Genomic DNA, 12,666 nt, shown 5'->3' with positions numbered 1-12,666 from the left:
ACACTATTTCTAAATGAACAGCAAGGAGAGCACTAGGCATCCAAACATACAGCATGGTGGGGGGGCGTGGGGGGGAGAACAAACACGCAGCATGTGGCCAAAGCAAGATTTCCCCCAAAAAGTATAATCAATCATAAATGTATTTATTAAAAAGCAGAAAGGCCCTAACTGGTTTGGCTCAGTGGATAGAGCGTTGGCCTGCGGACTCAAGGGTCCAGGTTTGATTCCAGTCAAGGGCATGTACCTTGTTTGGGGGCACATCCCCAGTAGGGAGTGTGCAGGAGGCAGCTGATCGATGTTTCCCTCTCATCGATGTTTCTAACTATCTATCCATCTCCCTTACTCTCTGTAAAAAATCAATAAAATATATTTTTTTAAAAAGCAGAAAGATAAAGTAAGCAAGCAACTCAAGAAAGTAAAAGAACAATGAAAGGACCACAATGAAAAACAGTAGGAAGGAGTTAAGGGTAAAAACAAAAGTAAATGAAATAGGAAATGAAAACTCCAACTATCAGTACAACCAAAAACTAATTTTCTATGAGACCAACAGAATGGACAAATCTCGTAAATCTGATGTAGGAAAAAAATATTTTTTAGAAATGGGGGCTGTTACTTGAAGACACAATGAAACAGTTGATTCCTGAAGAAACTAAATTATTTTTTTTAAAATATATTTTATTGATTTTTTACAGAGAGGAAGGGAGAGAGATAGAAAGTTAGAAACATCGATGAGAGAGAAACATCGATCAGCCGCCTCCTGCACATCTCCCACCGGGGAGGTGCCCACAACCCAGGTACATGCCCCTGACCAGAATCGAACCTGGGACCTCTCAGTCCGCAAGCCGACGCTCTATCCACTGAGCCAAACCGGTTTCGGCAAGAAACTAAATTATTAAAATTGATTGAAGAATAGTTTTGAAATGACACAGGTATTACTATGTATCTTTTATTGAAAAGGAATCTGGAGCTCAGAGGCTAAATGATTTGCACAAGGTCACAAGCCAGTAATTGGCAAACAATTTATGTGGATTTTAAACTCTTCCGTACCAGTTGTTCTCAATTGGGGGCAATTCTGCAACCCTCCTTGGGGAACACCTGACAATGTCTGCAGACATTTTTGGTTGTTGCAGCTAGGGAGGGGGTGCTCCTGGCTCCATTTGGTAGAGGCTAAGGCTGCTCCTGAACATCCTACAATGCACAGGCCACCCAACCTCTCACAGCAAAGAATTATCCAGCCCCTAATGTCAGCAACGCTGACATTGAGAAACCGTACTCTACACCGTGAATACAAAGGTAATTAAGTCACAGGTCCAGTCTAATTCTCAGGATTTACTAAAATGTCATTAACAGAATATTGTTTTTTTAATGCAATGATCAGTTTAAGAAAACATTTATTGAATTGAGAGAGACTCTTTGAGTTGTATGGATGTTTTTTTTTCTCTTTTTTTTTTTTTTTGGTTTGTTTGTTTTGTTAATCCTCACTTGAGGATATTTATTCCATTGCTTTTCAGAGTGGAGAGAGGGAGGGAGAGAGAGAGAGAGAGAAATCAACTTGGTTGTTCCACTGATTTTATGGATTCACTGATTGCTTCTTGTGCCCTGACAGGGGACGGAACCTGCAAACTTGGCATATCAGGATGACACTCTAACCAACTGGCCAGGGCTCATTAACAGAATATTGTAATTTATATTTCTTAGAACCACATACATCACACAGCATATAAAGATTAACCATTCACTACATCACAATCAAGAACTGCTACCCATTTTCTGATATATCACCTTAAGTGGTTCTTCTAGAAACATTAGATGATTTGGATAGGAGAGTCACAAATGACTCCTCTTTCTTTCTCTCCCTCTGTTAATGCCTGATTTTTATTTAAATAAGTTGAGTTACTGAGCTTAAGTTTTCTTGGCAATAGCTTGACATACAAACTTCTTCAGATGATCTCAAAATATAAATATAGGTGAATACTGTGAAAAACAAAGAACTTAAATCTGTTTTTCTGAATCCTTTTTACCAAATTTATGTAATAGTATTAAGCTAAGAATGAAAAGCTATTGCCTGGCCGGCGTGGCTCAGTGGTTGAGTGTGTCTACCTGTGAACCAGGAGGTCATAGTTTGATTCCCAGTCAGGGCACATCACATGCCTGGGTTGTGGGTTCGGTTCCCGGTGGGGGGCGGTGCAGGAGGCAGCCAATTAATGATTCTCTCTTACCATTGATGTTTCTCTCTCTCTTCCTCTCTGAAATCAATAAAAACCTATTTAAAAAAATGAAAAGCTATCTAATAAAATTCTCCATTTTCCTATTCATCACATTTTTTTTACATGTAAGACAAAGACACATTAGAAGGTAACAGTGTTCTGACCTTTAACTTTGAAACCAACTGTAGGTTGCCTGGGTTTAAGCTGTCACAAGCAGGAACGTCTGCTAATTCAGTCTGTAGAAACAAAAGTCACACTATTAATCCACACTTTACGTATGACATCTGCCGCATCATTCACTCATCAAAATGCCCTCTTCTTATGGCAAACTGCTTCACTGATGACAAAGCCAATATTAAAGACATTTTTAAATTAACTTTAATTTCCCCAGAATGAACTTAAAGTTTACAGTGATGTCCTATCAAGGAAACATATCAAAACATTCTTAAACACCGAGGAGCCAATGTGCACAGAAGTCACTGAGGTGCGTCACTCCTTCAGAGAAAATGTCACAAAGGAAGCAGATTGTACCTGTTCGATGGAATGTTCCCCTGAGCCAAGGCATTTGCTTCCACAGAGCGGACTTTCTTTGGAAGGGAATGACTCAGTGGGGAAAGGTGTTGCTTGGGGACCGGAGTCGTAGGCACCGCCAGGCTGTCCCTTCCTTCCTGTCACAAGCAGCCTGCCCAGGCTGGCTTTTTGGCTCTGGCATTTCAGGTGCTTTTCCTGGTAGAACAATCAGTTCCTCTTCCAAGTCCTCCATTTCCATGTGGATTTGCTTAGGAGTCAGTTCCTCCAAAACAAGATAATTTCCCTCTTTCAGATGCCTCTCTCCATACACATTTGATCCGAAAGGCTCAATCAGCTTTTCTGAGCAGAACTTCAGTTTTTCAAGCTTAAGAGATCCAAACTCTTCATCAGGTAACTGAAAGTCTGTGATTTTGAGAAAAGACGACAGTTGCTTTACACTTAGCATTTCATTCTTATGAGGCGGAGCACTGGGAGCATCGCCGCCCAAAGCTAAATAGGTGTTATTAATGGGAGAAAAGGAGTCCTCTTTTTGGCAGTGACCTTCCTTCCCTAAAACAGAAAGGAACAATAATAACAAATACCCAACAAGAGACATTAACCCCCAACAAAGAGTGCACTTCTGAACTCCAACAGGATGTAACAGTTCATCACTTTCCTCCCCCGAGACCCTGAAACCTCAGTGAACAGTTCAAAAATCAGCCACAGGTTCGTGGTTAACTAGCAGCTCTTCTTGTGCAGTTGCCCAAACAGGTGCTGACAGTGTTAGTTGGGGGAAGACAGGGGTCTAGTCCCAGCTCAGCCACCGACTTGCTGTGCTACTTTGGGCAAGTCAATGCCCTTCATCTTCCCTGGCCCCTCAGAAAGGAAATGGACTAAGAATCTCTAAAGTCCTTTCTGCTCTAAAACTATGACTCCAACAAACTACCAGAATACAGTCTACAAAATGCTGGCTTTTCTCACTGAGGAAAACTTAGACCCCCTTTCAAGCAAAGAGTTATTTACTACTAGAGGCCCGGTGCACGGCATTAATGCACTGGGGCGGGGGGGGAGGGGCGTTGTGTGTGTCCCTCAGCCCAGCCTGCATCCGCTTGCAGTCCGGGACCCCTTGGGGGATGTCTGCCTGCCACAGAGGCAGAAGCTCCCACCACCACCTCTGCGCTTGCCAGCCAGAAGCTGGGCTTGCTCCTCAGCATTGCCTCGGAGGCAGGAGAGGCTCCTGCCACAGCTGCTGTGCTCACCAGCTGTGAGCCCGGCTTCTGGCTGAGCAGCGCCCCCTAGTGGTCAGTGCACGTCATAGCAACTGGTCATTCTGCCACTCCGTCGATTTGCATATTAGGGTTTTATTATATAGGATTCTTAGAGACTGGAATTCTTCTATACCATTCAAAATGCATCTGAATCCATCACCTAATAATGAATGAATAAATGCTAATACATATATATACACAATGGATTATTCAGCCATAAAAAAAGAATGACGTACAGATACATGCTAGAACATGGATGTATCTTGAAAGCAAGGTGGAAGCAGCCAGATGTAAAAGACCACACATTGTATAATACATTTACATGAAATAAGTAAACCCATATAGAATAGATTGATGGTTGCCAAGGGCTGGATGACAAGAAATGAAGATTAAATGCTTACTGGGTACTAAAATAGCAGATTATGTCAACATATAGAAAAGAAAGTTTCTAGTTTATTCTTATATTGCCCTACTTTCTATTCCTTTGTATTCTTTTTTTTAAAATATATTTTATTGATTTTTTACAGAGAGGAAGGGAGAGAGATAGAGTTAGAAACATCGATGAGAGAGAAATATCGATCAGCTGCCTCCTGCACACTCCCCATTGGGGACGTGCCTGTAACCGAGGTACATGCCCTTGACCGGAATCGAACCTGGGACCTTTCAGTCCGCAGGCCGACGCTCTATCCACTGAGCCAAACCGGTTTCGGCTATTCCTTTGTATTCTTATTGACTTAGAAGATGATACATCATAATGACTCTTATTTTTAACTAGAGGCCCGGTGCACGAATTCAATCGGGGCCGCAGGAGGTTGGCTGTGGGAGCACACTGACCATCAGGGGGCAGCTCCTGTGTTTAGCGTCTGACCCTGGGTAGTCAGTGAGCATCACGGCGATGGGTCGTTCAGTCAGTTAGGTTTTTGTATATTTGGATTAATTATAGCACACAGACCAGGGCCTGAGTCCAAGGACATAGAGAAAGTAGGTTTTATTTTTGTAAATAAGTGTTATTGGAATATGGTCACATTTACATGTTGTCTGTGGCTATTTTTGCACTTTACTTGAGTAGCTCTAAGAGAGCACAATTTTCTACATGGCCCTGTATAGAAAGTTTGCTGACCTCTAATACAGAAGCAGAGTGAACTATCCAGTTTTCATGCTCAGTTTATCAGATATGACTTGCAAGTAAATGAATAAATATTCACTTGCTAGCTTCCAAAATCTTGTATCCCACAGAGCTCAGAGAGATTATATTGGCTATTTTACTCAAAAAAGTTGCTCAGATTTGATTGTATTTTATTCCACAATCATTCCTGTGAGAGTCTGACACATATTTCATTATACTTCAGAAACACTTTCTATATTAGTTATATTTCTACCCTTGGATAAAGACTATGTTGTACCTGAATACTAATTTTAGGTAAACTTCCAATATATTTTCCCTCTCAGTGTCAACTTTTCCAACCAGAATAGTGAACTCTAGCATCACATGGCCAGGTCTGAACCCCGTTCTGTCACTTTAATCAATTAAAGCACTTTAATCTCCTTATGCCTTAGTTTCTTCTGTAAGGCAAGGATAAAAACAGATTCTACCTCCTGTGACGATTCAGTGAGTTAGTGTCTGTATGACATTTAGAAAGCGCCAGGAACATAGGAAGCTTTAGAGGCCATCATCATCACCATCCTCAACCACACCTTGATTTACCTTGAACTCCCCTCTTACCATGAATAACTGCTTTTTCATTCTGATCTTTGTCCTTGGACCTATTAACACCTGATGCGCCAGAAGTGGGCAAAAGTAGTTCATGATGATGTAATGTAGGGGTGGGGACTGACTTTCTTTTCCCTCTGTGTCTTTTACCAGATGACTGTGTAACCGAAGTCCTAGAAAAATCATCCGTGGTGTGCCCAGTGGGAGAGCTGACTTCAGTTAATGAGAGAAATCTCTGAAAAGGACTTCTTGAACTTGCTTTTTCTGTGCACCTGTCATACACCCTAAGTTCATCTTGGTTAGTTTCTTCATTGGAAAATTTTAAAATTTTAGTAGCTTCCTTTTTATTATTTTTAATGCCTTTCTTTTTGACACCCAAGTGACTTTGAATTACAGCCTCCAGGGCTGCTTTCCTCTGGCAATTTGACATATGTCGCGTTGTTCTTACATAATATTCTGCAGGAAAAAGGCCTTCGAGCACGGTGCAAGAATGTGCTTGATTTTCTGCAGAAACAGGAGAGATTATTTCTGGGCCAAGACTTTTACACTGACTGAGAACCTCACTTTCCTGAAAATGTTCATTTCTACCATCAAGAGCACTACTGGGAGATTCTGAAGACTTCTCTGCGTGATCTTGTTCTTTTAAGCTTTGGTTTTTATTTGCTGATAAGCTATAAGCGAATTCATTTACAGAATATGCATTATCAGCCTCTAAGTCAAGACTTCTAAGCAGCTGGCCACTTGGACTTACATTTTTATTTACCTCTGGGTTACCTGTAAAGACAGTTATTTTTTTGTCCTGTGCCTCTAAGTTGACAGGTGAGGTAGGGCTAATGTTTTTTAAGCCATGAGGAATACGTTCACAGTTCCTTTTAGAAGGCCGATGTTGAAGGGGCTGACCACTACTGCTGTCTGATGGAGTATGCACAGGAGGTGGGGACACCCTGGGGAGATGATTCCCTCCTGAAAGAGCATCCACACTGCTTTGTGGTTTGGCCTTTGGTGGAATTACAACACTCCCTCCATTAGTTCCTGTAACTGGTGCTTGAGAATCTGGAAGTTCAGACTGAGGACTTGGAAAGTCAGTTCTTATTTTAGCTACAGGTGTCTCAGGATTTTCTCTATTGATTTCTTCTTGTTCCTTAAGTTTTTTTCTAGACAGGGTAAGTGGATCAGGGTCAAAGAAAGACTCCCTCTCTTGTGAAATAAATGTTCTCTTCTGTTGCTTCTTTCTTCTCCCTGGAAGCTTACTCTGCCTTTTCTCACCATCAGGGCCACTGACACTGTAGGCAACATCCTCTTGTGTATCATCTGTTCTCTGCATGTGTAATCCTTCCACTGGGCCATGTCCAGCGTTGGAAGACTCAGGCTCAACATCTCCATTTTCTTCATTGAGACAGGTGTTGATTTGAAATGCATCACAAGAAGATACTTTAGTTTTAGTTTCTAAGGAGAAAAATTTATATAATTAATATTTTCCCTTTAAAGTGAAACCAGAAATGCCACATTTACTTTTAAATATTACATAAAAAATACTGTATTACTTTAAAATATTATAAATATTTACTTAGTAGTTAATGTATTCCACTCAAGCAAAACAAAGTTCAAGTTTTTCATAATCTAATCATAATAATTTTAAATAAATGTAAACAAACAGAATTGTGCTAGAATGTCTTTTAAACTAAAAGATTATCTATTTTTATTGCAGTAATTTTTTTTTAATAAATGTTTTTATTGATTTCAGAGAGGAAGGGGGAGGGAGAGAAAGATAGAAACATCAATGATGAGAGAGAATCATTGACTGGCTGCTTCTTGTACACTCCCTACTGGCGATCAAGCCCACAAACCAGGCATGTGCCCTTGACGAGAATCAAACCAGGGACCCTTCAGTCCACAGGCTGACGCTCTATCCACTGAGCCAAACCAGCTAGGGCTGAAGTCATTTTTTTTTCTTATTTTTTTGCAGCTTTACTGAGGTACAACTGATAAAAACTATATAAATTTAAGGTGTACATGTGATATTTTGATATATGTATACATTGCAAAGTGTTACCAAAATCAAGTTAATTAACATATCCATCAATTCATATAGTTACAATGTCTTTGTGTATGTTGAGGACAGTTAAGATCAGTTCTCTTAGCAAATTTCAAGTACACAATATACATGCAGGATTAACTATTATCACCATGCTGTATATTAGATCTCTAGAATTTATTCATTCTGTATAACTGAAACTCTGTACCCTTTGACCAATATCTCCCCATATCTCACTTAACATTTTATTTCATGTTTGTTTTTTGGGGGGCTCAAGTAATTTTTAAAAAATACATTTTTATTAATTTTAGAGACAGAGAGGAAGGGAGAAGGGGAGAGAGAGACAAATATTGATACGAGAGAAACATCGATCCGTTGCATCCTGCATGTGCCCTTGCCTGGGAATCAAATCTGCAATCTGTGCATGTGTCTTGTCCGGGGTGGAACCAGTGACCTTTTGGTGCACAGGACAATGCTCAACCAACTGAGCCACACCGGTCAGGTCTCAAGTAATTTTAATACCTCATTCCTATTTCAATAGCCTCCAATTTTATGATTATAAATGACTTAAGTATTAACATGAGAAATGACCATTTTTTAAGTATATTTTTATTGATTTCAGAGAGGAAAGGAGAGGGAGAAAGAGAAACATCAATGACAAGAGAGACTCATTGATCGGCTGCTTCCTGCATGCTCCCTACTGGGGATCAACCCTGCAACCCAGGCATGTGCCCATGACTGGAATCAAACCTGGGACCCTTCAGTCAGTAGGCCAACGCTCTAGTCACTGAGGCAAACCAGCTAGGGCATGGCCATTGTTTTTTAGAATACTTCCAGCCAGACACATTTCTCTGTACATATGTAGAAATTTAATTTTAAAATCTTTCCAGCCCTACTAGTGTGGCTCAGTGGTTGAGCATCGACTATGAACCAAGAAGTCACGATTCGATTCCCAGTCAGGGCACGTGTGCAGGTTGTGGGCTCAATCCCCAGTGTGGGGCGTGCAGGAGGCAGCCTATCAATGATTCTCTCTTGTCATTGATGTTTCTCTCTCTTTCTCCCTCTCCCTTCCTCTCTGAAATCAATAAAAATATATTTTAAAAAATCTTTCCAATAACTAAGCAATAAGTATAATTACTAAAAGTTGAGAGGGAAAAAGAGCACTAAAAAAACAATCCAACTGAAAGCATAGTTTATCATTCATAGAGTGAGAAAAAATATTTACAAATCATGCATTTAATAAGGGTTGAATAGCTACAGTATGAGGACCCTTACAACCCCAGAATTAAAAAACAAATAACCTAACTAAAATATTGACAAAGGACTTGAATAGACATTTCTCTAAAGAAGATAGACAAATGGCCTCTAAGCACATGGAAAGATGCTCAACATCATTAGTCACCGAGAAATGCAGATTAAAACCATAATTAGATACCACTTCACATCCACCAGGATGGTTATAATTTTAAAATGGCAAACTAAAAATACTGGCGAGGATGTGGAGAAATTTGAATCCTTACCCACATTGTAGTGGGATACAAAATGGTGCAGCTGCTATAGGAAAGTTTGGCAATTACTAAAAAAGTGAAACATAGCCCTGGCTGGTTAGCTTAGTTGGTTAGAGTGTTGTGCTGATAAGCCAAGATTAAGAAACAACCCAAATGTCCGTCAATTGATGAATGGATATACAAATAATGGTACATCGCCCTGGCTGGTTTGGCTCAACGGTTAGAGCGTTGGCCCATAGACTAAAGGGTCATGGGATCAATTCCAGTCAAGGGCACGTACCTTGGTTGCAAGCTTGATCCCTGGCCCTAGTCGGGGCACATGTCTCTCTCACACCAATGTTTCTCTCTCCCTGCCTCTCCCCCTCCCTTTTACTCTCTCTAAAAATCAATGGGGAAAAAGTATCCTCGGGTGAGGATTAACAAATGATGGTACACCTATACAATGAAACATTACTCGCCTGCAAAAGGGAATGGGTAATGATGCATGTCTGGATGTATGTACGTCTGGGAGGATGACCACTGAAAACATTATGCTAAGTAAAAGAAGCCAGTCCCAAAGGCCACATATTGTGTGTTTGCAGTTATATGAATTATCCAGAAAAGGTTAATCCACAGAAACAGAAAGTAGATTCGTGCTCGCCAGGGGTTGGGGGGCAGGGATGGGTAAGGGGTTTCTTTTTGGGAGTGGTGAAAATGTTCTAGAAATAGTGATGATAGTTGCATGCTCCTGTGAATATACAGAAAGAACCACCCAATTGTACACTTTAAAGAGTCCATTGCATCCTCATGAGGAAAAGAACCGCAGCCAATACCCCTGGACAATGAATAATAAAGCAAGCGTGAGTGAGTGGGCTAGCTTTACCTGAGTGGTTCAGCTGCGGTGAAACTTCTGGCTGGAGCAAGCAATCTTGTCCTTTCACTGTTTTCTTAATAAAACTCTTAACCTTCTCAGCTCTTTGGGCCCGCTAGAGAAAGCAAAAGCAGCTCAAGGAACAAATTTAAGGGAAAATAATTTTTTTTAAACCTTCAGTATTATGAAGAATTGTTTACAGTTTGTACTACAATACCTCAATTTGAGAGAATAAGATTCACTTACCTGAAGACGGGCCAGAGTCTTGCTATATTCTCTTTTCAAGAATGCTAATTTTTCCTTCAACTGAAAGAGAAACACCAGACAACTCTGAGCAGTGGAAAGAGAAGGGGCAGTGCCCACCGGACATGTGTGCCGGGCTCAGTGGTCCCTCAGCCAGAGGCAGTGGAGGGCACAAACCACATCACTCTCACTTCGCACAAAGCGCCAAGCCCTCTGTCTCAGAACCTTGGCACAGACTGTTCTTCTCACCGGCAGCATTTCCTCCCCAACTCACTTTGCTGATTCCTACTGATTCCGCAAGCCTCAGCTTAGATTTTTATTTCCCTAGAAGACTTCTAGGCTCTTTTCAATCCAGGTAGACAGTCCACTTCTCCCCTGTGCTTTCTTTATCATGGTATTTATTACTGTTATCTGTTTACTTCTCTGTTTCCCCCAGCTCCCATTCTCTCTGTGAGATCCTCCGAAGTAGCAAGACCTGTCACCCTCGCCCTGGCTGGTTTGGCTCAGTGCATAGAGCGTCAGCCCTCGGATTGAAAGGTCTTAGGCTCAATTCTGATCAAGGGCACGTACCTCTCAGTTGCAGGCCTGATCCCCGGCCGCACCTGGGGTGCATACAGGAGGCAACCATTTGATATGTCTCTCTCACATCGATGTTTCTCTGTCTTTCCCCTTCCTTCCTATTTGCTCTAAAAATCAATGGAAAAAATATCCTCAGGTGAGGATTAACAATAACAAAAAAGAGCTGTCACCCTCAGTGAAAACAGAATCTCTTATTTGTCAATTATTGGTCCAGGTATCTCTACCACCTGGAGACAATCGCTGTATCAGTTCCTAAGGGTATCGGCTATTGTTCTAGGTGCTAGACATACAGTGTGGTCAAGCTTACATAGGTGAATGATAGTAAAGAAGAAAACAAATAAACATGATTTCACATGGTAATCAAACCAGGTAAACAGGGAGGCATGAGAGCTCCTGAGTTACGGGAACGGACGACTTTGCGGTAGAGAGGGTGGCCAGAGATCGTTTCTAAGGACCATTTGGACCTGGACCTGAGTAGGAAGGAGCTGGCAAGGGAAGCTCAGAGGGAACGCTGATTGTCTAAAATCACACAGTTTAAATGGTATGTAATTCAAACCCATGCAGTCCAGCTCTCCAGTTTGTGCTCTTAAATCTCTGCCAGGCTGCTTCTTACATCGTCCTATTAGTCACCAGGCTTATCACTTATCTGGGAATTATCTTGACTTGTAAATGCCCTTTTCACCCCCACTGGAAAGTAGGCTAGGCCCTGGCTTGTGTGGCTCTGTTGGTTGGGGCGTCACCATACACCAAACAGTGATGGGTTTAATTCCCTGTCACCGCAGATACCCAAGTTGCAGGTTCCATCCCCGGGTGAGTGTGGGAGGCAACTGATCATTGTTTCTCTCTCTCTCTCTCTCTCTCTCTCTCTCTCTCTCTCTCTCCCTCTCTCCCTCCCTCCCCCCCTCCCTCTCTCTGAAGTTAAAAAGAAAGTAGGCCGGGATAACAGGACTGTTGAGTTAATGTGAATGGAGAGTGTAGCACAAAGCTTGGAACAGCCAGCACAGGATACATTCTAGCTAATATCAGCCTAAGTTCAGAGGGCTGGAGCAACATTGTTACTGTTGCAGAAGCAAAAGCAGGAACCGCCTGTCTCAGCAGAGTAACAGCTAAAGATGGCACTTCCATTCTGCACAATACTACACAGAACCTAAAAAAATCGGCTCGATAAACACGTACTAACATGGATGTCAAACATGGAGAAGGAAAGCGGAAGCTGCAGAACCATCCTGACTGTACCTGCATGAACACTCTCCTTTCCAAAAAACAACCCCACTTCTTGGTGGGTAGAGACTACAAGCGCGCCCCTCCGCACCCGCCAGCCTAAGGCTGGGTGGGTGGGCGTCTCTAAGGCTGAGTGTGGGGGCGGAGGGAGGGAGGGTGTCGACGGGGACTTTAGCTTTAGCTACAGTTTTACATTTTGTATTTATGCATTCGTGCTGCAAAAAATAAAAAGAGTGTCTTTAAATGCCACCAGGCAAGCACAGCGCTCTTCCACACGTTCACTCCCCGGGCAGCGCGAGGCCGAAGAGCGCAGGCTACAGGCCAGCGCGCCGCGTCGCCGGGACTCAGCGGCCGGCAATCCCGGGGAAGGGGGCAGAGTTCCGAGTCGCCCTTCCCGCACCCCCGCACCTTTTCCTTCTCCTCAAAACTGAGGGGCTTCCCAGAAGGTTCCTCCATCGGGCCGGAGAAGGAACGGGAAGAGCAGCCGTCGCCGGCCCCGGGGCTGCGGACTAGCGGATTCCTGTGCCCCGGCCC

General features: G+C 42.4%; 1 protein-coding gene across 1 annotated transcript; it reads right to left on the bottom strand.

Moving 5' to 3' along the window:
- Positions 1-2,371: 2,371 nt before the first annotated feature.
- PALB2 (partner and localizer of BRCA2) lies at positions 2,372-12,650 on the bottom strand. The gene is made up of 5 exons (XM_015564047.1): positions 12,541-12,650; positions 10,336-10,395; positions 10,102-10,204; positions 6,948-7,142; positions 2,372-2,443 (listed from the first exon to the last, which is right to left on the bottom strand). Exons 1-5 carry the CDS (start codon positions 12,586-12,588, stop codon positions 2,439-2,441), a joined length of 411 nt encoding a protein of 136 aa, XP_015419533.1. The 5' UTR covers positions 12,589-12,650; the 3' UTR covers positions 2,372-2,438.
- Positions 12,651-12,666: the final 16 nt, after the last annotated feature.

Source organism: Myotis davidii, unplaced genomic scaffold (assembly GCF_000327345.1).
Source record: "Myotis davidii unplaced genomic scaffold, ASM32734v1 scaffold150, whole genome shotgun sequence".
NCBI classification, from domain to species: Eukaryota; Metazoa; Chordata; class Mammalia; order Chiroptera; family Vespertilionidae; genus Myotis; species Myotis davidii.
Note: the sequence above shows the minus strand (reverse complement) of the source record. Positions and strands in the feature narration are given on the sequence as shown.

What these genes read in the sequence shown, in the direction of transcription:
- PALB2 (XM_015564047.1), bottom strand. Translation starts at nt 12,588, where the DNA reads ATGGAGGAACCTTCTGGGAAGCCCCTCAGTTTTGAGGAGAAGGAAAAG. An exon ending in AGACTCTGGCCCGTCTTCAG is followed by an intron (nt 10,205 to 10,335) that starts GTAAGTGAATCT and finishes TGCTTTCTCTAG; the next exon opens with CGGGCCCAAAGAGCTGAGAA. An exon ending in ACCGCAGCTGAACCACTCAG is followed by an intron (nt 7,143 to 10,101) that starts GTAAAGCTAGCC and finishes TTTTCTCCTTAG; the next exon opens with AAACTAAAACTAAAGTATCT.